At 44.9% G+C, this 25,775-nt stretch overlaps 1 protein-coding gene across 5 annotated transcripts in view; it reads left to right on the forward strand.

Moving 5' to 3' along the window:
• The window catches only part of Parp4 (poly(ADP-ribose) polymerase family member 4), a 119,116-nt gene that overhangs the window by 27,699 nt on the left and 65,642 nt on the right, over positions 1-25,775 (forward strand). For all 5 annotated transcript variants that reach the window (XM_076545056.1, XM_076545060.1, XM_076545059.1 and 2 more), the window contains exons 2-12: positions 4,498-4,630; positions 7,176-7,374; positions 8,540-8,603; positions 9,236-9,311; positions 10,664-10,774; positions 14,157-14,306; positions 16,276-16,413; positions 18,174-18,347; positions 20,510-20,670; positions 21,696-21,833; positions 24,580-24,675. In XM_076545056.1, the coding sequence (XP_076401171.1) occupies positions 4,499-4,630; positions 7,176-7,374; positions 8,540-8,603; positions 9,236-9,311; positions 10,664-10,774; positions 14,157-14,306; positions 16,276-16,413; positions 18,174-18,347; positions 20,510-20,670; positions 21,696-21,833; positions 24,580-24,675 (1,439 nt within the window). In that variant the 5' untranslated portion in view covers position 4,498. The remainder of the gene's footprint in view (positions 1-4,497; positions 4,631-7,175; positions 7,375-8,539; positions 8,604-9,235; positions 9,312-10,663; positions 10,775-14,156; positions 14,307-16,275; positions 16,414-18,173; positions 18,348-20,509; positions 20,671-21,695; positions 21,834-24,579; positions 24,676-25,775) is intronic.

Genomic DNA, 25,775 nt, shown 5'->3' on the forward strand with positions numbered 1-25,775 from the left:
ATAGAGGAACTCTGTCTCAAAAAACAAAAAAGTAAAACAAAACAAAACAAAACAAAACAAAAAAACCCACACATAGCCGGGCAGTGATGGCGCATGCCTTTAATCCCAGCACTTGGGAGGCAGAGCCAGGTGGATCTCTATGAGTTCGAGGCCAGCCTGGGCTACAAAGTGAGTTCCAGGAAAAGAGCAAAGCTACACAGAGAAACCCTGTCTCGAAAAAACAAAAACAAAATGCCAACTCATTACCAAATTACCAGATTGCCAATTTTCTGAATAGAGTTTAGTTTAAACATTCAATTCCTGGCAGGGTATGGTGGCACACACCTTTAATCTCAGAACTCTGGAGGAAGAGGTGGGTGGATCTCTCTGAGTTGGAGGACAGCCAGGGCTACACAGAGAAACCCTGTCTTGAAAAGAAAAAGACTGAATTTCTGGTTTTTGCCTGTATGGCAATCAGCACAGGGCAGTTGCATTTTCAATAACGTGCATTGTGAACCTGTAGAAAGGATTCTTAGAGTCATAATATCAGCCATAAAAACATAAAAAGTATTCAAAAAACAACACATTAATATTGCTGCAAGCTACAATAGTCGTGTTAGTATTGGTTTTTGGATGGGACTGGTGGTTCAAGAGGACGCTATGACAAATTCCTGGGAACTAAGGAGTTTGTTATTAATACCATGGCCAACACCAAGGTTGGGGCTCCAGAGTGTTCAGGCCCCAACACAAGAGAGAGACCTTGTAGCTTCCTTTTTTTTTTTTTTTTTTTTTTTTTTTTTAATTTTGGTTTTTCAAGACAGGGTTTCTCTGTGTAGCTTTGTGCCTTTCCTGGAACTCACTTTGTAGACCAGGCTGACCTCAAACTCACAGAGATCTGCCTGCCTCTCTGCCTCTGCCTCTGAGTGCTGGGATTAAAGGCGTGCGCCACCACCACCCGGCGTGGCTTCTTTTTATACTTTTTGTAGGGTGGAAGGTACACAGGAAGAGCCCGCCGCCAGGCTCCCTGATTCATGGCAGGAGGCAGGGAAGGGGGCAGGGAACAAGATGTGACACCATTTGATGGAGAGTCATTTCTCTAAGATCACTGTCAGGGATGCTCACTGAAAAGTGACTCCTTAAAAGCTAAGGCTTGAGCAGCTATAATCCCAGGACACAGAGGCTGAGGCAAAAGTATTGTTGCAGGTTCAAGACTGGGTTACAAAATGTGTACCAGGCCAACCAGGGCTACATAAAAAACTGTCTCAAAAATTATATGTGTGTGCGCGTGTGCGTGTGCGTGTATGTATAACTTAGAAAAAATGTCATAACAACACCCATTATAATGAGCAATTAAGATATACTCATAAGAAACGCTTCTTAGGGGACTGGAGAATGGCTTAGCAGTTAAGAGTACATACCCTTACAAAGGACCCGATTTAAGTTCCCGGCATCACTGACCCCTGGCTGGCTCACAATGCCTGTAATTTCAGTTGCAGTTGAATGTAACATCCCTGGTCTCCAAGGGCACCTGCACTCATATGTACACACCCCACCCAATGAACACACATACACAATTAAAAATATTAAAAATAAACATTTTTAAAACATTTTTTAATGGGAAAATATCTGAAGAGCAAACAAAGGAGCCCTACAAAGGGGACTAGGGATGTAGCTTGGTTACAGATGTTTCAGGCCCTCAGGTTCTATCCTCAGCACTGTGAAAATAAGGAACATTTATAATCCTGGAGCTGAAAAAAAAAAAAAAAGACAGAACACACAACAACTGTGAGCTCGCGGAGGTCTCTGAGACTACGGTGGTGTTTTCTCTGCACGGGTCCTGCCCTCTCCTACAGGCTGTCTGAAGTCCCCTCCCAGGCTAGTCACTGGAACACAAATGTCTTTTAATAAAGAACCCGGAGCCTGGTATTGGGGTGAAAGCTGAAAGATCAGAGAAGCAGAGCGAGCCACAGCCACCACCTCTTCCTGAAAGACCTCCGGCTGAGATCTTCCTCCGGGAGAGACCCCAAACCCAAGGAACACACCGAAACCACAGATCAGATGCAAAAGCAAGAGGGTTTATTAGGTGCACAGGTACCTGGGGCCAAGTCTCTCGGAGGACTTGCGCGCTTTCCTAGGGCAAGGGGGACTTTTTATGGGATCCCAGGGGCAGAGGCGCGGTTACAGAAGCGAGAAGCATAGTTACAGGGTCCCTATTGGTTGTTTCAAAGAAGGCCAGGGTGAACTTGGGGTCGTATGTGTGTGGCTGATTTGGCCTTGTCCAGGCCAGCTGCTTATTCCTCAAGGCCAGGGGGCCAGCCATAAAATATCCTGATTCGACTCAACTGTCTTTCTCTCAAGGCCGCCGACCACAGTTATCTCTCTCAAGGCTGGCCATAGCTATCTCTGTCAAGGCCGGGTGGCTGGCTATGGCTGTGAACTCCTGTTTTTCTGATTCCTTTAGAATGGCGTTTCTTAGGCTAAGTTATGGGGGGGGGGCATTTCATTGGCCCAAAGCCCCATGTCCTCATAATGGAGCGGGGGTCTTTCATTCCCTCACCGGCTCCTCAGCCTGAAAGAGCTCCAGCGGAGAGAGCTGAAAGAACCTTCTAGCCGAAAGGGAGGCTTCTGCGGAAAAGCCTTCAGTTCCTGTCTGCTCGCTCCATATACACCCTTCTCCGCCCTGACATCACTTCCTGGGACTAAAGGCAGGCGTGCGTGCGTGCGTACGTGCGTGCGTGCGTGCGTGCGTGCGTGTGTGCGTGCGTGCGTGCATGCCTGCGTGCTTCCAAGCAAAGGCATGAGATCTCAAGTGCTGGGATTAACGATGTGTGTCACCACTGCCTGGCTCTGTTTTCTCTCCCAGACTAAGTCAATCTCTTGTAGTCCAAGATGGCTTTCTTGTAGTCCAAGATGGCTTTGAACTCACAGAGATCTGGATCTCTGCCTCCTGAGTGCTAGGATTAAATGTGTGTGCCACCACTGCCTGGCCTCTATGTCTGATCTAGTGGCTTGTTCTGTCCTCTGATCTTCAGGCAAATTTTATTAGGGTACACGGGTATATCACCACAAGTCACCCTTCCTTGTGATGTCTGTTTGGTTTGTATTTGTTTCATTCTCTTTTCCATGTATGTGTGCATGTAGAGTTCAGGCTTAGTGGCAGGTGCCTTTGCCCTCTGCCTCTCTTTACCTTTTCACTCTAGTTTTGTTGCCTTTCTGAGGGAGGATCCTGATAATGAGACTCTGGTCCACAGTGGAGGAAAAGCTAATGGTTGGTCCATCGTTGCGCTGATAATGCAAACATGGCATTGGCTCCGTTATCTCAGAGCTACAATGATATACAAGATTAATGTGCCCCAGCTCTGCTCCCCAAAGGCCACACCATGCGGTCCTCTGAACCTCTACACTGCCCTGTAGCTGCTTGTGAGGAGTGGGCTGAGCTGCCCATCTTGCTGGAACACTTGATTGAGTGTTTATGGCACAGCTCAAGCGTCAACCAGAAGAGATGAATTGTGGGAGAATACCCAGGCCAACAAGAGCGTCTGTGCAGTGGTCAGATTCTGCCGCATATTACACACCCACATGTAATTCACTTTCCCAAGGAAAAGGTTGTAGTCTGCCTCCATTCAAATCTGACTCACTCAGAAAGCAGTGAGTCACATTCTCTGGAAAGATGGGAAGTTCTGCACAGGAACATGGGGCAGGGGTGGAGGGTTATGAAGGCTGAAACTAGATTTTTATACTGAGTCATGTGACTTTGGGCACCGTTCCTCCTCTGTGAAATGGGGATAAAGTGTCCAAATCTGTAATTAAGCTGGAGATGCAGCTGATTGCTGGAATGCTTGCCTAGCATGCCCTGGTTTCAACCTCAAGTGCCATATAAACTGTCTATAGTGGCTCATGCCTGTAATCCCAGCACTTTAGAGGTGGAATCAGGGGGCTCCAAAGTGACTACATAAAACAGTATCTCAAGAAAACAAGTTGACATATCACAGAGACATTTGCACATCAGTGTTTATTCACAATAGTTAAATTATGGAACCAACCTAGGTGTCCAACAACAGGAACAGATAAGGAAAATGTGATGTACATACAAAATCGAATTTTTTTCAGCAATGAAGAAGAACAAAATCATGTTGTTTGCAGAAAAATGGATACAAGTAGATTAAAGCAATCACAGAAAGACAAATATGCTTTCTCTCCTTTGTGCTTGGTGAATTTCATATAAACATCTAAGACCACACATGTATGTGTATCTATGTAGTATGTATGTGTATCTATGTAGTATGTATGTGTATCTATGTAGTATGTATGTGTATCTATGTAGTATGTATGTGTATCTATGTAGTATATCGAAGAAAAACTGTCTAGGAGGACAGAAAAGACCAACAGGAGTGAAAGGGGGTGGAGATATGAAAGGGAGTGTGTTCCATGTATAATATACACGTGTATGAAACTTAAAGATCAAGTAATTACCACAACAAGCAGAAGCCTATGACTCAAAAATGTCTTTTCTTTCAGGATGACTTTGGGAATCTTTGCAAATTGTATATTCTGCTTGAAAGTCAAACACTTACCTCGTCAACAGAAGAAAAAGCTGCAAGCTGATATTAAAGAAAATGGTGGAAAGTTTTCCTTTTTATTAAATCCTCAGGTATTTCCAAATCTCACTGATTACTCTCTGATTAATATGAACTTTCAGCGAACACGGCTCATTAGAGAGGAAGCAGAGAAGACTAGCAACAGAGACCCTGGGCCATGGTCCCCTGGGGGATGGACCAGAAGAAGCCGAGGATGCCAGAGGACCCAGCCCAGTCTCCTGCTCTGGGAGTTTCCTAACATTGGGAATTCCCTGTCCTGTGAATCTGCTATCATTCGGGTTTAGCCAAAGATGTAAATAGAATTTCAGACCAGCCACACCTGTTCTTGGTTTTTTGTTTTTTTTTTTCAAGACAGGGTTTCTCTGTGGTATTTTGGTGCCTGTCCTGGATCTTGCTCTGTAGACCAGGTTGGCCTTGAACTCAGAGATCCGCCTGTCTCTGCCTCCCGAGTGCTGGGACTAAAGACTTGCGGCACCACCGCCCGGCGCCACACCTGTTCTTAAAAGAGAAAAGTCATATTGTACCTGCTTGCAAAAGGCACTCTGTGTCACTGGCCAGCGGGTTGGTGCAGGCCTGACCACTGGGGGCCGAAGTGTAGTGTGAACTAGTTAGTCCTTTCAGCAGGAGCTTATCTCATAAGAGCTGAAGGAAAGCTACTGCTTTTCAAGAGGTGAACTGAAGGCCTAAGCATTCAGATACAGTTTCACAAGGGGATGCTATCTTAAAAATGTTAAGGCAATTTCCCCTTTTTTAAGAAGACAAAATGGAAGTTTAAAGGCATTATGTCCCAGAATTGCTGGCCCTGTCTTTTCCTCTTTCCTCTGTTGATAGGTCTGACCCTGGCTGCCTCTCCCCGGGTCCATCCCAGGTACTAGCCATAGAGAGCCTCATCTACCCTAGGAGGCAAGTTCAATTCCATCAGGATACCACAAAGAGAATATCCCCACTTGCCTCCAATTCAGGCAGAGTTGTACATGCTTCCATCACATGGCTTCCTGACTTCCCAGCCTCACCATTTCCATGGGTGGACAGATAATCCACTTAAAAGTAGTAAGTAAACTGAGAGGCGGTGGTGCAGGCCTTTAATCTCAGCATTCAGGAGGCAGAGCCAGGCAGATCTCTGAGTTCGAGGCCAGCCTGGGCTACAGAGTGAGATCTAGGACAGGCACCAAAACTACACAGAGAAACCATGTCTCAAAAAAACAAAAACAAGAAAAAAGAAAAAAGAAAAGTAATAAGTAAGCCAGGCAGTGGTGGTGCACACCTTTAATCCCAGCACTTGGGAGCCAGAGGCAGGTGGATCTCTGAGTTCAAGGCCAGCATGGTCTACAGAGCAAGTTCCAGGACAGCCAGGGCAGTTACACAAAGAAACCCTGTCTCAAAGAAAGAAAGGAAAGAAAGGAAGGAAGGAAGGAAGGAAAGAAAGAAAGAAAGAGAAAGAAAGAAAGAAAGAAAGAAAGGAAGGAAGGAAGGAAGGAAGGAAGGAAGGAAGGAAGGAAGGAAGGAAGGAAGGAAGAAAAGGAAGAAAGAGGAGGGGAAGGGAGGGGAGGGGAGGGGAGGGGAGGGGAGGGGAGGAAGGACAAGTAATAAATAAGCTGTCTTCTGGGTAAAGAGCTGCCCATGGTCTCTGCTGTTTGGGAAACTCTCACATACTGTGTATGAGACCTTTCAGAGTTTTATTTATTTATTGTTACCAATGTATATACATGTTTGAAGTGTGCATGGCAGCAGTGATAAAGGAGACACAAAGCCAGATGTGGTGGCTCACATCTGGAATCTCAGCCCTTGAAAGGCTGAGGTGGGAGGATCAAGTTCCAGAAGAGGCTGGGCTACACAAGACTGCCTTAAAAGGAAAAATACAATCAGACATAACAATAAGTAAACATCTGCATATACCTAAGGATGAATTTGAAGATAAACTTATTTTTTGATTTTTTATTATGCTTACAGTGTTCCTTCTGCATATATGACCAGAAGAGGGCGCCAGATCTCATTATAGATGGTTATGAGCCAGCATGTGGTTGCTAGGAGTTGAACTCAGGACCTCTGGAAGAGCAGTCAGTGCTCTTAACCTCTGAGCCACCTCACCAACCCCAAGATAAACTTTTTTAAGTGGAAAAGCAAGCTTAGATAGTATGAAAGCATGCTACCATTGTTCAGCTATACCCCTTGTCTGCAAAGAAAAGCTCTGGAAAGATCTATGAGGAGCAAATCACAGCAGTACCTCTGGGGGAGGCACTGGAGCAATGGGGGAGGGCTAGCAGGTCCCTATTATTACTTTATAGATTTCTACAATATGCATGTACTCTTTATCACACTATATTTAAAAAAAATGGAGACTGGGGTGATGATGGTTCAGTGGGCAAAGGGTTTGCCACACCATCGTAAAGATCTGAGTTTGGACCCCCAGACCCTAAGGAAATGAAGAAACATGGTCTGTGATCCCTGAGCTCCTACAGTAAAGTGGGAAGTAGAAACGGAAGAATCCCTGTAACCTATTGGCGTGTGTGTGTGTGTGTGTGTGTGTGTGTGTGTGTGTGTGTGTGTGGTTAAATTTTGGTTTTGCTGCTGTATAATGAACTTATTGTTTTTCCTTAGTGCACACATGTAATTTTAGACAATGCTGACGTCGTCCTGAGTCGGCGTCAACTGAACTCCATCCAAAAGAATGATGTCCAGATTGCAAACCCAGATTTCATCTGGGACTCTGTCAAAGAGAGGAGACTATTGGATGTGAAGGATTATGATCCCAAGTCACTGGCTACAATGCCACCGCCAAGTGGAAGGAGCTGTGCTGGTGAGTTTGTCCTACCAAGCATTTAATGATTTTAGATGCCATGGTAGACATTTGGACATGTCAGCAATGTTATGAGGAAAAGGAAATCGTCCAGGAATACTACAAAATAATTATGCTTCATTTTACCACAGAAACAGGAAATAAAATCCCAAAGGATAAAAGGCCAGCTTAGCAACAGATATAGATTTTTCAATGTGAAGTCTAGTGAGGTCAGACTCAAAATGACTAAAAAACCCTGATGGTCTCAGAATATTTGATGTGTAATTTTCTTTAAAAATCATTATGGTTTCATTTCTTTATTTTGTATATGTGTGTAAATGTATGCCCCATGGGGTACCTGTGGAGACCAGAGGACAAGCATGGGTATTGTCCTTTGGGATGCTGTCCATCTCCTTTCAGATAGGGTCTCCCACTGGTGTGGACTCACTAATTATCTAAGATGGCTTGTGGGGGAGCCCCAGGTGTCCCTCTGTGTCCTACTCCCCAGCACTGGGATTCCTAGATTGCCCTGCCGTTCTCAATCTTGCTTAGGGGCTGGGGATAAAACTCGGGTCCTCATGCCTCCAAAGTGCTTTACTATCTACGCCATTCCCAGGCCTGTGTATAATTTTAACCTGGGGTACAATAATCTTTGTGTTAAGAAAGTGGTTGCTGGGCTGGTAAGATGGTAAGGATGATCACTGGAGCCTCGGAGTTCATGGCCAGCTCAGACAACAGGGTGAAACCTTCAACTAAAAGTATCCAAAAACCCAAGAAACAAAACAGAACTGAGGCTGAGAGTGTGGCTCAGCAATAGACCGTTTACCTAGCATGCATAAGGCCCTGAGTTTGAGTCCCCAGAACACTGAACGGGGAGGGGAATTATAGAGCAAATATCCCTATTTAAGAATCATAACAAGGTCGGGTGGTGGTGGTGGTGGTGGTGGTGGTGGTGGTGGTGGTGGTGCACACCTTTAATCCCAGCACTCGGGAGGCAGAGGCAGGTAGATCTGAGTTCAAGACCAGTCTGGTCTATAGAGTGAGTTCACTGACAGCCTGGGCTACATAGGGAAACCCTGTCTTGAAGAAACAAAACAAACAAACAAAAGAACTTAATAATTCTAGCAATTAGTTTCACAGTTAATTATAAGTCTTAACAGTCAACAAGTTTTCCTTTTATTTCTAGAGGTGGAAACAGAAGATGTGTCTTTGGACAACATCCCAGAAAGTGAGAACACCCAAGTCACTCAGTAAGCAAAATATTTTGTAAACTTCAATCATAGTATTAAAAATACAAATATGCTCAGGGTGGTGATGCCTGCCTGTTACCAGCACTTGGAAGGCTGAGGCAGGGCTGAGCTACCTATGGGGACCCGGTCTCAAAAAAACCAAAAACCAAAACGAACAAGCAAAGAACAGGTGATACACGGGACTCCTTTATATTATAAAAGGACTTGATGTAGCCCAGAAAACCACTGCTAAGAGTCAGAGCCCCAGGACGTGGTGACCAGGGAAGGTGGCCGTGGTTTTTGTGTCTGCTTCTGTAGCCTGTCCTCGACTCCCTGTGCACTCAAGGTTCTGGGCATTAGTGCTTCAGAAGAGGAGGATGGAGATTTCCCTGATCATCCCTCACTGAATGCACAGGTTAAATGATCACACTCCACCCACAAATATGTAAAATCAGAAAATAATAACTAGTAAATTAGTTATGCAGAGGATGAATCCAGCTCATTTTTCATAATTGTTTAACTATTTCTAGACTACTTAAAGAAGCCCCGGGGACTTATTACGTACATCATAAAGAATTAGGGGATCTGTTGGGAGATTCTGCATGGTCCAAAGTTCCACTTCAATTTTAAATGTTTAATTATACCAATTTCAGGGTTTCTGCAGAGAATGTTGAGATTCCTCATTTTCTTGAAGACTTTGAAGTTGTGAAATATAACATCTTGGAAAAGGTAAGAGTCTGATTTCTATCTACTTAGAGAAAAGAAACTGAATAATTTCTGAAAACATTTCATTTTTGATGATTTTCTCATTGTTTTGAAAAGTTGTTCATATTCTAAATATCATATTTCCTGTAACATGAGTTGGTTTTTACTACTTAGAAAATATTTGTTTGCTGGGAGGTGGTGGTACACGCCTTTAATCCCAGCACTGGGAGGCAGAGGCAAGTGGATCTCTGTGAGTTCGAGGCCAGCCTAATCTACAGAGCAAGATCCAGGACAGCCAGGGCTACATAGAGAAACCCTGTCTGAAAAAACCAAAGGAAACAAAGAAAGAAAGAAAGAAAGAAAGAAAGAAAGAAAGAAAGAAAGAAAGAAAGAAAGAAAGAAAGAAAGAAAGAAAGAAAGAAAGAAAGAAAGAGAGAGAAAGAGAGAAAGAAAGAAAATGTCTGTTTAATTTTGCCTGGTGTCGTAGCTCACGCCTATAATCCCAACACTTAGGCCGCCAAGCCAGAGGGTTATGAGTTCAAGGACAGCCCCCAGCCACACAATGAAACCCCCTCTCAAATAAAACCCAAAAACTAAATAGATTTTAAAGAAGAAAAAGATATTTTTTAGTGTTCTTAATGAAGGTAATTCATGCTCATAATATATCTTGTTTGTTTTTTGAGACAGGATCGCATGTATCCCAGGCTGGCCTTGAACTTGCTACATAGTGAAAAATGACTTTGAACTCCTGATCCCTGTGCCTCCACCTCCCAAGAGCTGGGATTATAAGTTTGCACCATGCAGTTTGTGTAGTGTCTGAGATCAAACCCGAGTTCCAGGCATGCTAATCAAGCACTCTCCCAACCGAGCTACAATCTAGCCACTTACAACAGATATTAAACAATATAAAGCATCAATCTGGCATTAGAAATAAACCTCTACCCTATTATTAACTGTTTCTCATATTTGGAAAAGATAGATTTGACGCCAAATATTTATGCCATGTTGAATTGTTCCTTTTGCTTTAAAGGAAAACAGAAGACTTTACTGACAGAGTCACACAAATTAAAATCAACACTTGCCTGCCTTCAAACACTTTTTAGATGTTGGAATAAAATATAAATTTAAAAGGATATTTCCCTCTATAATGTGAAAAGTGACATATAAATACACTAGAAAACTATACCAAAGTACTGACAGTGATTCTATTGCTGTGATAGGGTTTCAGGTGACTTTTACTCTCTGGATACTTTTGTGTTTTCTAATATACTTCTCCCAATGAGCATGCATTGCTCCGGCACATTAGGCAGCCTTTTCCGATGTGGAGTGTGGCTAGTTCCCATAGCTCTGCTTCTGAAATGTACCCTGTCTTGCAGGTGGGAGTGGACGGAGGCCAGGAGATCGTGGTGGTAGAGTTGCAGTGCTCCTGGGACCCAGGGCACTGCCCCTTTGTGATATCGGCACACTTCCTGGCCGGCAGCGCGCAGGTGAGTCAGAGTCCTGTGTCTTGACTCTTCCCGTTTCTAGTTTGCTCAAGCCACCAACCACCATGCTGAACGTTTTCTCCTTATCTGGGGCATAGTCAGCTGGGGCTGCAGAAGTGAACAGAATGTGCCTGGGTGGCTTAAGCAACAGAATCTGTTTCTCCCTGTGCTGGAGGCTGAACATCAAAGATGAAAAGACAGCAGAGATCCTCCTAGTCCATCATTCCCCCCTCCTCCTCCATCTGTCCTTCTCCTCTTCTACCTTTTCCTCCTTTGTTCCTTCTCCCCTCAACCCCCACCTTTAAAAATGAGACAAAGGGTCTCACTCTGTATTCCAGGCTTGCTTCAAACATGGCCCTCCTCCTTCAGTAGCCCCCACAAGTGTTACCATTACTGGCATGAACCACACCTGCCTCACAACTGGTGCATCCCTGGGACCGACTGGTGACAGTCCTGACACTGCTGTACATGTGAAATACTCAGGGCTCATGGTCATAGAATGCTGGAAATCACAAGGAAGGCTTCACAGAAGCCATAACCTTTGTCCTAGTTCACTGTCAAGTCAGGAGCCCAGCTGTGTCTAAAACAATTCTGAAATAAAAATAGATCCAGAACACACACCCAAAGATTAAATACAGTATGCACCAAGCATCGCCCACTGGGGAGCCTTCTTACATAGATGTTCAGCCGTGCAGATCTACTGTGGCCAAAACACAGCTGGCAGGGCACAGAGTCCATTCTTCAGTGAGAAAGGCCCGCACACAAGTCCACACAGGCTCTGGAAGCTTCTCATCTGGCCCCTAGCCCAGATGTCACTCAGGAGTAAAGACACACACATCAAATGGGACCATCTGAGAAGCCCTGACCCTCAGGAGCTCATATCTCTCATAGCACAGGTTCCAGGTAACCCTGGAGATGCACTCTGTTCTATGAATTACTCTCAAGAAAGTCCAAAGCTTTGGTTTCCACCACACACTCACTGAAGTCCTCATCTCGGTACAGATTTACCAGCGAAGTCACTACAATTACGACTGTTTTGGGAGGGGTAGAAGGTTTGCATTTTGAGACGGATCTCACTCTTACCTCAACCTCTCAAATGTTGGGATTGCAAGCCTACATTACTGCACCAGCCTTATAGCTGCCTTTAATAGGGTTTCCATGGAAACAGAGCTAGAACCTTAATCCAGGGTCAGGTGTATCCAAGTAGGAGATATTTAATCTTCTGCCCCAAAATATGTGGTTATTTTGTTATTTGGATAAAAAGTAATTCAAAAAAAAAAAAAAAAAAAACCACAATGGTCTGTGTTATATCTTTAAGAAAGAAGAGTAATGCTGCGTAGACCATACTGGTGCACCCTGTTGCCTACCAGCCTTAGCAAGCTCATGTCCACGCCCTCCAGCAGAGGCTGGCTGAGGGGTCCACCTGCCAGGAGTAAGCCTCACCTAAGCAGTAGTGAGAGATGTTCTGTAGAAGAGGCTTGCCCTGCCTCATGAAGCCATCTTAGGAGAAATCTCCAAAAAATTCCATCCCTGGGCCACTCTCCATCACTTAACGAAATACCTGAAAGAATTAACTTAGAAAAGGCAGACACCAGAGAGATGGCTCCGAGGCCACGTGCTTGCTTCTTATCCGGAGGAGTTTGGCTCCCAGCACCATGTCTAACAATTAAAAGAAAAGCTTTAAGGGCAGGGCCATTGCTCAGCAGCAGAAGCCTTGCCTAGCAAGTATGAGGCCCGTGTGGTTCTCTTGGGCCCTGGGACAACTGAGATCCAAACCCTAGCCTCTACCTTTTAAATGGAGTGACCTGGGAGTATACCCCATTTCTACAGGTTTCAGAGACACCCACCGCACAGTGAACAGTCTGGTGAGTGTGACATCCGTCTGGAGCTGTGCACCTCAGAGTCAGGATTAGCCAACCTCTAGGGGACACCAGGACTCCCAATCTTCCTCCATCATTGGGGGTCAGTGTAAGCTGAGTTGCTCAGAAATGGGGTGGGTTTCCCAGAAGAACAGAGGGCTGGAGAGATGGCTCAGTGGTTAAGAGCACCAACTGTTCTTCCAGAGGTCCTGAGTTCAATTCCCAGCAACCACATGGTGGCTCACAACCATCTATAGTGGGATCTGATGCCCTCTTCTGGCACAAAGGCATACATGCAGATAGAGCACTCATACATAAAATTTTAAAAAAGCAGAAGAATAGAAAATGCCCCATGTGAGTGCAGTCTTGGCTGAGGAGAAGCCTGTGCCTTTCACATCATTGGCCCGGACCGGAGCTTTCCTGCCCTTTTCCTCACTGGGGGCTCACTTTGTCTGGACCGATGCCTGTCCCCTGCTGGGCCATCCTTTACAGGGTAGTTTTCCTTTTCTTCCCTATCCTTGATGGACTTTCCACATTTCCAAAAAGGAGTGGAATGCCAGTCTTCCAAGTTCATTCAACCACAGGCTCTGAACGAGCACTTGAATGAATGTGTCCCCACAAGGAGTCTTTTCTCTCTGCTCCGCCCACTCGGGCTTTTGCTCCCACGACTCCACCTTTAAGGCTATCTTTGTGAAAACTGAACAATTTTAGTGTCCCTTTTCTGTTGCTGTGATTCAAAACATCATGACCAAGGCAACTTAGAGATGGAAGGGTTGATTTGGACTTTCGGTTCCGGGGAATAAGGGTTTTATCATATCATGGCAGGGAAGTGTGGCAGCGGGCGGGCATGGCAGCTGGAAGGCAAGCTGAGAGCTGCCGCCTCTCACAGAAAGCAGAAAGGGAAGTAGGAATGAGCCCTGTGACTTTTGAAACTTGAAACAAACCTGCCCCGCCTCCATGCAAGGCCACACCTCTAAGCCTCCTCCAAAAACACCTGTCCACGAGGCACCAAGCACTGAGGTCAGCTGGTGGGAGGCATTTCATTCCAACCAACATGATAATGCTTTAAGAAAAGCAAGGTGCGGGCTGGAGAGATGGCTCAGAGGTTAAGAGCACTGACTGCTCTTCCAGAGGTCCTGAGTTCAATTCCCAGCACCCACATGGTGGCTCACAACCATCTGTAATGAGATCTGGTGTCCTCTTCTGTATACATAATAAATAAATAAATCTTAAAAAAAAAAAAAAAAAAAAAAAAAAAAAAGAAAAAGAAAAGCAAGGTGCAAATATTGTTTCAATACAGTGTCCTAATAGGTTAAAAAAAAAAAAGGAAGCAAGGAAGGAAGGAAGGAAGGGAGGGAGGGAGGGAGGGAGGGAGGGAGGGAGGGAGGGAGGAAGGAAGGAAGGAAGGAAGGAAGGAAGGAAGGAAGGAAGGAAGGAAGGAAGGAAGGAAAGCAGAGTGTAGGTGTTCACTGAGGATGAGTGTGTTCATAAGTCCCTGTGTCCCTTCTGTTCACTGTAATTCCCAGACTAGAAGAGAGAGCGCCGGAAAGCAAACTTCTGAAGGTGCCAGTGAATATTATGAGCGTTACATTGAGGACCTGAAGAGCCGAGGATTTCTGCTCCAAGACCACTTCACGGCTGAAGCGACACAGTTAGCATCTGAAAAGCTGCAAGCGGTAAGCTAGCTTGAGGGGATTGTGTCCTCAAGCCTTGGCTGAGCTGGGAGGGAGGGTGTGCTTTTCGGACTGGTTTGTTATTTTAGATACTCCTAACTCTTTAGTCCAGGATGGTATCAAACTCAAACAAACCTCCTGCCTCAGCCTTCTCAGTGCTGAGATTTTTAGATGGTCACCATACCCAGCTGATTTATTTATTTATTTATTTTTTAATGTAGGATCTTACCATGTAAGTCTGGCAGGCTTAGAACTTATGATATAGACCAGGCTGGCCTTAAACTCAGATTCATCTGCCTCTGCTTCCTGATTGCTAGGGTTAAAGGCATGTGCCACCTTACCCAATAACTTGAATATATGTTTTAGTTATTTTATGTGTATGGATGTTTCGCCTGTGTGCCTGTCTGTGCACTACATGCACTGACAGAGGCCAGAAGAGGGCATCATGTCCTCTGGAACTGGAGTTACAGAAGGTTATGAGCTGGCATGCGGGTGCTGGGAGTCAAACCCAGGCCCTCTGGAAGGGTAGCCACGGCTCTTAACCACTGACCCATCTCTCTAGTTTTGACTTCATTTTTTTTTTTGTCTGTCTGTTTTTTTTTGTTGTTGTTGTTGTTTTGTTTTGTTTTTTGAGACAGGGTTTCTCTCTGTAGCTTTGTGCCTTTCCTGGATCTCGCTCTGTAGACCAGGCTGGCCTCGAACTCACAAAGATCCACCTGCCTCTGCCTCCTGAGTGCTGGGATTAAAGGCGTGCGCCACCACCGCCAGACAGAAATACTGTCTTTATTTAAAAAAAAAAAAAAAAAAAAAAAAAAAAAAAAAAAAAAAAAAAAAAAAAAAAAAAAACAGGCAGAGGAGAAGGGAAGCTAATTAAAAATTAAAAATAAACTTAAAGGAAGACATGACCCCTGGTTGGGATGTGGGACGAGCCACAAGATTATTGTTTATCTCAGCAACAAACTCCCACATCTTGGAAAGATTTCACTGTGTTTGGGGCTATGACTCCAAGCTCCTTAACTCTTACTGCATGTGTTTAATGCCACTGATAGGCCTACACCTCACAGAGTAAAGGAAAGGACAAGAGGAACACAGGAGAAAGGTGGTAGTGGGGGCCCTCCAACGGGAGTGTGTGGCAGCAAGGGGTGGGGAGCAGGAGCCCAGTGGGGACAGGAGGCCTGGCTGTACCAGTGGCCTGGGATCCAGGATGTTTGTATTGCTGCCACAAGACACATGAGGCTAAAAGCCTTATCAAGCAGTCACCTGGCTCACAATCTAGTGACCTGAAGGTTTAAACCCCATGGCTCTGGCATCCTGTGGAAGGCCCCTCGTCTACATAATACCCTGGAGAGCAAGCCCAGCAGCGGTGGAACACGCTTTTAATCCCAGCACTTGGGAGGCAGAGAACTCAAGGCCAGCCTGGTCTACAGAGTGAGTTCCAGGACAGCCAGGACTGTTTCACAGAGAAACCCTGTCTTGAAACAAAACAAAACAAAAACAAAAACAACAAAAATACCATGGAGAGCAAAGCTCCTCCCTCAAGAAAAGCATCGTGTACTCTGAAGCTCTGCCCTGGGTTCTGCGTACCTTCCACCGGTCTCCACCTCTTAAAGGGTCTGCTACCCCACTGCTCCACAGTGGGGACCCAGCCGCCAGCATACGAGCCTTGAGGGGCTCTCAAGCCGTTTCCAGTCATAGTCTCTGGCTATGGGAGCGGGCGCCATGGGCACTGCCGTTTTTCCTTCGTTTCCGGGTCAATACTGTTGTTTTGCTGGTTGTTGTTTGTGAGGTTGGAAGTGGAGCCCAGGGTCTCGGATACACCAGGCAAGGACTTGACTATTGACCCACAGCCAGCTCCTGTGTCCGTCTTACACAGAGTGCTCACGAGGACTTTGTGTGTGTGTGTGTGTGTGTGTGTGTGTGTGTGTGTGTGTGTGTGTGTGTGTGGTAATTCTTTGTCGCTCTGTTGTTTCAGTTGCTTTTGGAGGAGGTCATAAGTTCAGGCACTCTGAGCCAGGAGGTGAGCCGTTTGGTGGAGATGGTCTGGGCAGAAGCTCTAGGACACCTGGAACACACACTTCTCAAGCCAGTGAACAGCATAAGCCTGAATGACGTAAGTCAGGCGTGTCATTGAATGGAACCTACCTCCTGGTGGACTGGTGTAAACGCCAGTGCTGACAGTCACGCGCTGGTTGGTTTACTCTGAAGTCCACTGTTCTTTCCTCATTCTCTGAAGAAAGGGAGCATCAAGAGAACCAGATGTCCCTGTCATGTCAGTTCTCAGTGATGGTCAATATGGGCCTAAGCATGATGCCAAGGAACAGAGTGGTAGTGCCCCCACTTAGATACCCAGATCCTGACCTACATGGAAACAACTCCTTCAGCCTTTCACCTTCTCTCTGTCTTAGGAAAGGCAGACTTGCTTCTAGCACACCGGGACATGCTATTCTCTTTTCCATTATGTATAACAGTGATTGAAAAAACACACGATTGACAGAAGATATTCCCAATGACCCAACTCTTCCGAATGAGTAGTCACACAAAGATAGTGCAGGCAGCCCTCCCTGTGAGATGAAACTGATTGTTTCAGGGAGAAACGGATTTCCTGCTGTCCAGTTCCTAATGCACTCGCATAATTAGGAACACGGCCCTGGTTCGATGTTGACATCGCTCTAGGTTTCTCTATGAAAAAAGCAAGTCTCCTACCGGTGCCTTTGTGTTCCTGTCTGTTCGTGTTCACATATGTGTAGTACACGATGCTGCGTTTTTCCTCAGAGGTGTGGCCACGGATAAGTTGCCCACGATCCGGAGAATAACCCTGCACTTGAACAAACGCAAGCGACCCTAAGTGAACTCGGTGGGTCATTTTTAGGAAGATGTTTGTGTACCAGGGGGACGTGTTGAGAAGAAGAAGGATCCAGAAGGAACAGGAGAGGATGAGAGGAGGAGTGATCCAACTGCATACATGTATAAGACTGTCCAAGGATAAATTAAAAATTGTTCTTAAAAAGAAAGAAGCGAAGAGCCCCTGGTTGTTCCCCACAGTTAAGCTGAGACCAGTTTTGCAGGCATCTCCCTTCTTAGCATCATTCACAGCTGAGCCATACCTTAAGGTCAGCACTTGTTTTGGAGGCTGTGTTAGTCAGTTTTCTGTCACTATGAAGAAATACCAGGGACAATCTGTTTATAAAGGGGAGATTTTTTTATGGCTGACAGTTTAGTAGATCTCTGGCTGTGATGGATTGACCCTGCTGTTTTGGGCTTCTGATGAGGCAGCGCATCATATCAGGAGTGTATAGTGATGCAGAACCCACTCGGTTCAAGGCCAAGGGACCAAAGGAAAGAGTGGACTAGGGTTCCACTAGGCTCCTCCTCTAAAGGTCCCCCCACTTCCTTGAAGCACCTCCCTAGGCCTAAGCTTTGAAACACGGGCCTTAGAAAAACAGTTAAGACCCAAGCTAACAGGATTGAAACTGTGAAAGAGTTCATAAAAGATATTCTGTTTTTCAAAAGGCCCAAACTGTCAGCACTCGGGAGGCAGAGCCAGGCGGATCTCTGTGAGTTCGAGGCCAGCCTGGGCTACCAAGTGAGCTCCAGGAAAGGCGCAAAGCTACACAGAGAAACCCTGTCTCGAAAAACCAAAAAAAAAAAAAAAAACAAAAAAAAAAAACAAAAAACAACAACAACAAAAAAAAAAGGCCCAAACTGTAGCAGAGTCAGCAATCTATAGAAAACTCATACATCCAATGTCTCCAGCAGAAAACTCATACATCTAATGTCTCCAGCAGCTATTTTAGGTATTTTTATGCATGTCTCTTCTATGATTATCAGGATTTAAATTTTTTATAGTCATATTTGCTTTTCCGTTTGCAGGTGAGTAAAGCAGAGGGAATTCTCCTTCTCGTAAAATCAGCTCTGAAGAAGGGAGACACAGCAGAGCAACTGCAAAAGATGATGGCCGATTTCTACCGACTGATTCCTCACAAGCACCCGGCATCAGAAGAAATTGACCTGAGGTTGTTAGCTCAGAAAGAGGACCTTTGTCAGGTATGCCCCTGGAATACAGAATTCAGTTTAAATGTGTCGCAGGGTCATGTCTTTAAATTATGGTGAATTGGGGCTGGGAAGATTGCCCAGTGGTGAAGGGCACTGGCCACTCTTTCAGGGCATCTGAATTCAGTTCCCAGCACCCACACGGTGGCTCACAACCATCTTTAACTGCAGTTTTAGGGGACTCAGTCATATTCTGGTATCTGTGGGCACCAGACTTGTGTGTGGTATACACTCATGCATGTGGGCAAAATACTCATACAGATAAAAATAAAACAAATAAGTCTTTAAAAAATAAAATAAAACTGTGTGTGATGGTGCACGCCTTTAATCCCAGCACTCAGGAGGCAGAGACAGGCAGATCTCTGTGAATTTGGGGCCAGCCTGGTCTACAGAGTAAGTTCAAGGATATCCAGAGCTACTTAGAAAGACTCTGTCTCAAAAAACAAACAAAAATATAATAATAATAATATCAACAACAACAATGATAATAATGATAGTAATAATAATAATAATAAATATATATATATGGTGAATAAAGCCAGGCATGGTGGTGCACATCTGTGATCCCAGCACTCAAGGGAGGCAGAGGCAGAAGGATCAGGAGTTCAAGGGCAGTCTCAACTACATAGCAAATCTGAGGCCAGCCTGCGATACATGAGACCATGTCTCAGGGGAGAAAAAAAAGGGGAGGAGCTGGAGAGATAGCTGGGTGATTAAGAGCGCTTGTTGACTTGTAAGACCCAGTTTCGGTTCCTGGCACCCACGTGGTGGCTCACAGCCATCCCTAACTTCAGTTCCAGGGGATCCCATGTCCTCTTCTGACTTCCACCAGCACCAGGCATGTGCATAGTACACATATCTACATACAGACAAAATATTTATACATATAAAATAAACAAACAAATCTTTTAAACATGATGCATGTCAAGGTGACACGCACCTTTGATCCCAGCACTCAGGAGGCAGAGGCAGGTGGAGCTCTTTGAGGTCTAGACCAACCTGGTCTACATAGTGAGTTCTAGGACAGCAGGGCTATGTAGAGAGACCCTGTCTCAAAAAAAAAGTAAAAAAAAAAAAAAAAACAATAAAAAAACAAAACGTGATGCGTGTGATGATTGTGTGCACTCTTGATATCAATTTGTTGAGATTTGGAGTCACACTTCTCGACATATCTGTGAGGACGTTTCCAGAATTGTGTGACTGAGGAGGGAGGATTCACCCTGAATGTGGGCAGCAGCAGCCCATGGGCTGGGTCCACGACTGAAGAAAAGGAGCAAGTGTACCGACACAAGCGTTCCATCTCACTCTGCTTCCTGTCTGCAGACAGAGTGACCGGCAAGAGCCTCACAATCCTGCCACCAGGCTTTCTCTGCCACGACAGGCTGTGTCCTCCCCAAAACAAGAACCAAAGCAAGCCTTCCATCCTTGAGTTGCCTTTGTTGGGCATTTTGACACAGCAATAGGAAAAGTAAATAATTTAAAGTACTCTGCTAATGTACAGTTGTACTGTGCTATCAGTGAGACAATTCTTTCTCATTTATCTCATCTATCATCTATCTATCTATCTATCTATCTATCTATCTATCATCTATCCATCTATCTTCTATATCCATCATCAATCTAACATCTATCTATCTATCTATCTATCTATCTATCTATCTATCTACCATCTATCATCTATCTATCTGTCTATCTATCTACCATTTATCTATCATCTATCTGTATTTGAGATGGGGATTTCTGTATGCATCCCAGACTAGCCTTCAACTCCTGGGCTCAAGTAATCCTGCCTCAGTCTCCCAAGTAGCCAGGAAAACTGGCATTGTACCAAGCCTTCTGATTTTTAGAAACTTTATTTTTACTTTTGAGAACAGTCTTACACTGCAACTTGGGCTGGCCTGGAACTTAACCTAGGCCAGCCTTGAACTCATGGCAATCCTCCTGCCTCTCCCCAAGTGCTAAGGTTACAGATGTGAGCCACACCCAGCTTTGTGCCCAGCATTTCTTCAGTTTAGTATACTACCAATACCAAATGTTAATCAAAAACTTTGTGGAAAAAAAACTAATTTTTATCTTTGTGGAAATTATTAATATAATCTAGATATTAACTTTGATATGTGGTATCTCTAACATCTCTGTACCACTTCTACCCACAGCTAATAAGAGACATGGTGAATGTTTGTGAAACTAACTTATCCAAACCCAACCCACCATCTCTTGCCAAATACCGAGCTTTGAGATGCAAAATTGAACATGTTGAACAGAATACTGAAGAATTTTCCAGGGTTAGAAAAGAACTGTTGCAGAGCAATCACGGGTAAGCACAAAGCAAGTCTCTTGGGATCTGTAACAGTGTTGTGTTGTTGTTTGTTTTTGTTCTTTTGGGAGGCCTGCCACCCAGCTTCCAAATAAATCACACACGGAGGCTTATTCTTAATTGTAAATGTCCAGCCTTAGCTTGGCTTGTTTCTTGCCAGCTTTTTTTAACTTTCAATTATCCCATCTCCCTTTTGCCCCTGGGCTTTTCTTTTTCTATTCCTGTATACCTTTCTTGGTTTCTTACTCCATTGCTGGTTGTGTAGCTGGGTGGCTGGCCCCTGGAGTCCTCCTCCTTCTTTGGCTCCTTGCTCTCTCCTCCTAGATTTCTCCTCCTATCTATTCTCTCTGCCTGCCAGGCCCGTCTCTGTCATCTTGACATAAATTAGAGTCATCTGGAAGGAGGGGACCTCAGTTGAGGAGCTGCCTCCATCAGACTGACCTGTAGGCAAGTCTCTGGGACATTTTCTTGATTAATGATTGGTATGGATGGCCCAGCCCACTGTGGATAGTGGCAGCCCTAGACATGTGGTCCTGGGTTGTATAAGAAAGCAGGCCATGGGGATCAAACCAGTAAGCAGCATTTCTCTGTGGTCTCTGCTCCAGTTCCTGCCTCTAGGTTTCCTGCTTGAGTTCCTGCCTTGGCTTCCTTTAGTGATAGACTAGAACCTATCATCCAAACAAAACGAAAACAATAAACCCTTTCCTCTTGCCTTGAGTCATGGTGTTGATCATAGCAACAGAAAGCAAAACATGTGTGTGTGTGTGTGTGTGTGTGTGTGTGTGTGTGTGTGTGTGTGTGTGAATACATGCACTTGACACAGTGTGCTCTTGAAGATCAGAGGATAGTTTGTCAGGGTTGGCTCTCCCCTCCCACCATGTGGGCTCTGGAGACCATCAGACTTACTGGCAAGCACCTTTAACTGCTGAACCATGGACACCTGAGTTTTCTTGAGATTTCACTTAATAATTTTTTACTTTTCTTCTAACTGTATGACCTCAAGGTTTTTCTTCTAATTCTTCCAGTGGAAGTCCAGTAGATGTCTTGCAGATATTTAGAGTTGGCAGAGTGAATGAAGCCGCAGAGTTTTTAAGCAAAGTGGGCAATGTGCAGCCCTTATTTCATGGATCTCGTGTACGGAACATTCTTGGAATCTTGTCCCGGTAAGACATGCCATCTGTAGTTTTTAGTTTTCAGACTCATGAATGTGAAATATTCCCCTTTCTTGTCTACTTTTGTCTAAATTGTGTGTCTTTGACTCTAAACAATACCAAAGTAAATAAATCACATGGGCTTTTTAGTTAAAAGCAACAAATCTATACATACAGAAAATTATATTTTACTTAAATTTTTTATTTGTGATTATCTATTATATATTTGTGAGTTTTTTTTTAAGTGTTCTACATAGGTATAAATTGCTCCTTAAAATTTGGGCATGGTGCATTCAACAGGCTGAGGCAGGATGATTGCATCTAGTTCAGTCCCAGCCTTGGCTACAGAATGAATTCAAGGCCAGCCAGTGTGGGCGGAATTTTCCTGTCCCAGCAGCTGCTCCCAAATAAATGCATGGAGACTTAATATTAATTATAAATGCTTGGCCAATAGCTCAGGCTTGTTACTAGGTAACTTTTACATTTTAAATTAACCCAAATTTTATCTATGTTCTACCATGTTGTTTGGTACCTTATCTCAGTAGGGCATGTTCATGTCCTTCCTGCTTCCTCTACATCTCCTAGAGACTCCTCAGACCTCCCCCTTCTTCTTCCCAGCGTCCTCCCAGTCAGGCTCTCCCACCCAATCTCTTCCTGCCCAGCTATAGGCCAGTCAGCTCTTTATTAACCAATGAGAGTAATACGTATTTACAGTGTACAAAGATTGTTCCACAGTAAGCCAGGGCTATGTACCAAGACCCTGGCTCAAAAAACAAAACTGCAAATGAACACACACACACACACACACACACACACACACACACATACACACACCCCAAAAACCAAAACAATAAATTGCTCCTTCACAATGACCTCATATAAAAAAGAGCTAGTCTACATTTCACAGTCAGAGTGTCCAGGGAATGTGAGTTATTTATCCAAATCACAACCTTAGTTTTCTGGTTGCTTTGAATAATTTCTTTTTTTTTTTTTTTTTTTTTTTTTGGTTTTTTCGAGACAGGGTTTCTCTGTGTAGCTTTGCGCCTTTCCTGGAGCTCACTTGGTAGCCCAGGCTGGCCTCGAACTCACAAAGATCCGCCTGGCTCTGCCTCCCGAGTGCTGGGATTAAAGGCGTGCGCCACCACGCCCGGCTGAATAATTTCTTAATATTGGAGGAGAGTCTGAAGTTACAGGGGCAAGGGGAATTATGAGTATATTTTGGTCCCTTAATCAAGCACCTAGGAAAATTGAAAGGTACCACCTGGGTGATGCAATAATCCCAGCATCCTGGAGGCAGAGACCGGCAGATCTCTGTGAGTTCAAAGCCAACTTGGTCTATATAGCAAGTTTCAGGTCTCCCAGGGTTACCTAGTAAGACTCTGTCTAAAAAGAAGAGGAAGAAGAAGGAGAAGAAGGAGAAAGAGGAGGAGGAGGAGGAGGAGGAGGAGAAGGAGAAGGAGGAGAAGGAGGAGGAGAAGGAGGAGGAGAAGGAGAAGGAGAAGGAGGAGGAGAAGGAGGAAGAAGAAGGAGGAGGAGGAGAAGGAGGAGGAGGAGGAGGAGGAGGAGGAGGAGGAGGAGGAGGAGGAGGAGGAGAAGAAGAAGAAGAAGAAGAAGAAGAAGAAGAAGAAGAAGAAGAAGAAGAAGAAGAAGAAGAAGAAGAAGAAACTCCAGGTCCAGGGCTGGGGATGTGGCTTAGTGGTAGAGTGTTTGCCTAGCATGAGTGAGATCCTGGGTTCAATCCCAAGTGCTAGAAAAACAAATTAGTTAATTGTATAGAAAATTGTCTTTATAGGACAAAATCCCAAAAGCCATCTTATAAAATCTATTCAATCTTCTGGTACAAAATTCAAACAATTGCTATTTCTGTAATCAAGAACAGAAGCCTGCCTTGACCTGTCTGTGTAGAGAAGGCCATGTTTTCATTCTGAGAGAATGCTGAATGTTTGAAGTCCAGTGGGAACCTGTATAAGATCCCGAGCAGTGGAGAGAATCAGTCAGCATTGGGCTGGCTTACTCTGGGGTCTTGCCTGGAGGAGGCAGGAGCCATGGCCAAGGAGCCTATGTGGTCAAGTCAGTGTTGGAGAAACAACCATAGCTGTAACAAGCTGATGGCATGTGCTGTTCTGGGAGATTACAGTCGTGTTTGGGATCTATGGAGTTACTGCCAGAACTTTCTCAGATGCCGAAACCTCCAGTGCTCAAGGGTCTTATATAAAATGGTGTAGAATCTGCATAGAACAGAAGTGCTTTTTCCCATGTACTTTAAATTAGATCTGTATGGTTTAATCGTGTCTGATACAGTGTGAATGCTATGAAAGCTGTTGCGAGGAAGTATGGTTTAAAATTAATGACATGAAAAATCTTCATGTTCAGTACAGATTAATTTTTTTCTGAATATTTTAAATCCATGGCTGGATGACTGCAGGTATGCAGGGCCAGCTGAACTCTGACCTGAGGTTTGTAAAGACAGGTGAATTTGCTGTTGGTCACTGATTTTTTTTTTCTTAATGATTTATTTTATTTATGTACATTGGTGTTTTGCATGTATGTCTGTGTGAGGTATCAGATCCCCTGGAGGTAGAGTTACAGGCAGTTTGTGAGCTGCCATGTGGGTGCTGGAAATTGAACCCGGGACCTCTGGAAGAACAGCCAGTGCTCTTAACCTTTGAGCCATCTCTCCAGCCCCTGGTCACTTTTTAAAGGCTGTGTGGAAGAGTCCTTTCTTCTGGTAAATCATGATCCTGCCCTTCTCTTTCAGAGGGCTGCTTTTACCTAAAGTAGCTGAAGACCGCGGTGTTCAAAGAACAGATGCTGGAAATCTGGGGAGCGGGATTTACTTCAGCGACTCACTCAGGTTAGTGTGTTCTATCTCATCCCCCACCACTGAGGCCTCCCTGCAAACTTCCTTCTCTCCCTTCAGTGAGGGAGTCTCTCACCCATTAACACATCATTGAAAGCGGTCAGTTTCCTCAACATCCTGTAAAAGCATGGCTTCTATGGTGAACGTTTTAGAAATTGTGTTTGAAATCTTCTTAGTGTTTTTCTTTTCCCCTGGACCTTTTAAATTTTTTGTTTTTGTTGCTGTTACTCTTATCTATTTATTTAGTGTGTGGACATGTGTATGTGGGTGGGGGGAGACATGGGCATTCCACAGTGTATTTGTGGAGGTCAGAGGTGAACTCGGCCTCCAGTCAGTTCTTCCCTTCCTCCAAGTAGGTCCCCGGGATCCACCTCGGGTCATCCGGCTTGGTAGCAGGCCCCCTTACCCACTGAACCATCTTGCCAGCCCACCTCAGCTTTTACATATATTTCCTGGCTGGATCTTCTCCAGCACCCCTCACCTCCTCTGCCCCCATATCACAGGTGGGGACCTTAAGGCCACCAGGGGGCTCTTGCCTCAGGACATGGAACTTAAGTAGGACACATGAGGGAGCAGGCCTTTGCAGGCCAGTGGTGTGTGTGACTTCTCTGTTACTGCGGTAAGACACCACAAGATGACCCATAGAAGGAAGAGTTTGTCTGGGCCGGTGGTTCCTGGGAGTTAGAGTCTGTGATGGTGGAGACTTGACTTCAGGAGCCGGAAGCCAAGGCCTCACATCCTGAACACAAAAGAGAGCGCGCTGAAAATGCCTTGTGAGGCTTTGAAACTTCAAAACCAGCCCCAGCACACTCTTCCTCCAGTAAGTCCACTCACTGCTGAGTCTTGGGAAACAGTGCTGTCACCTGGGGACCAGGTGTTCACTGGGGGGACATCTCATTCAAATATCACGCCAGCCATGCTTGCTTTTGCTGACCACTACTTTCTCCCACTCTCCATCTAGTGGACTCTGTCTCCTTGTTACTTAATTTTTCTTGAGATGGAGTCTCCCTGTGTAGCCCTTGCTGGCTATGACTTGCTACATAGATCAGACTGGCCTCAAACTCACAGGGATCTGCCTGCCTCTGCCTCCCAAG

The sequence above is a fragment of the Peromyscus maniculatus genome, chromosome 9, assembly GCF_049852395.1.
Source record: "Peromyscus maniculatus bairdii isolate BWxNUB_F1_BW_parent chromosome 9, HU_Pman_BW_mat_3.1, whole genome shotgun sequence".
Classification (NCBI taxonomy): Eukaryota; Metazoa; Chordata; class Mammalia; order Rodentia; family Cricetidae; genus Peromyscus; species Peromyscus maniculatus.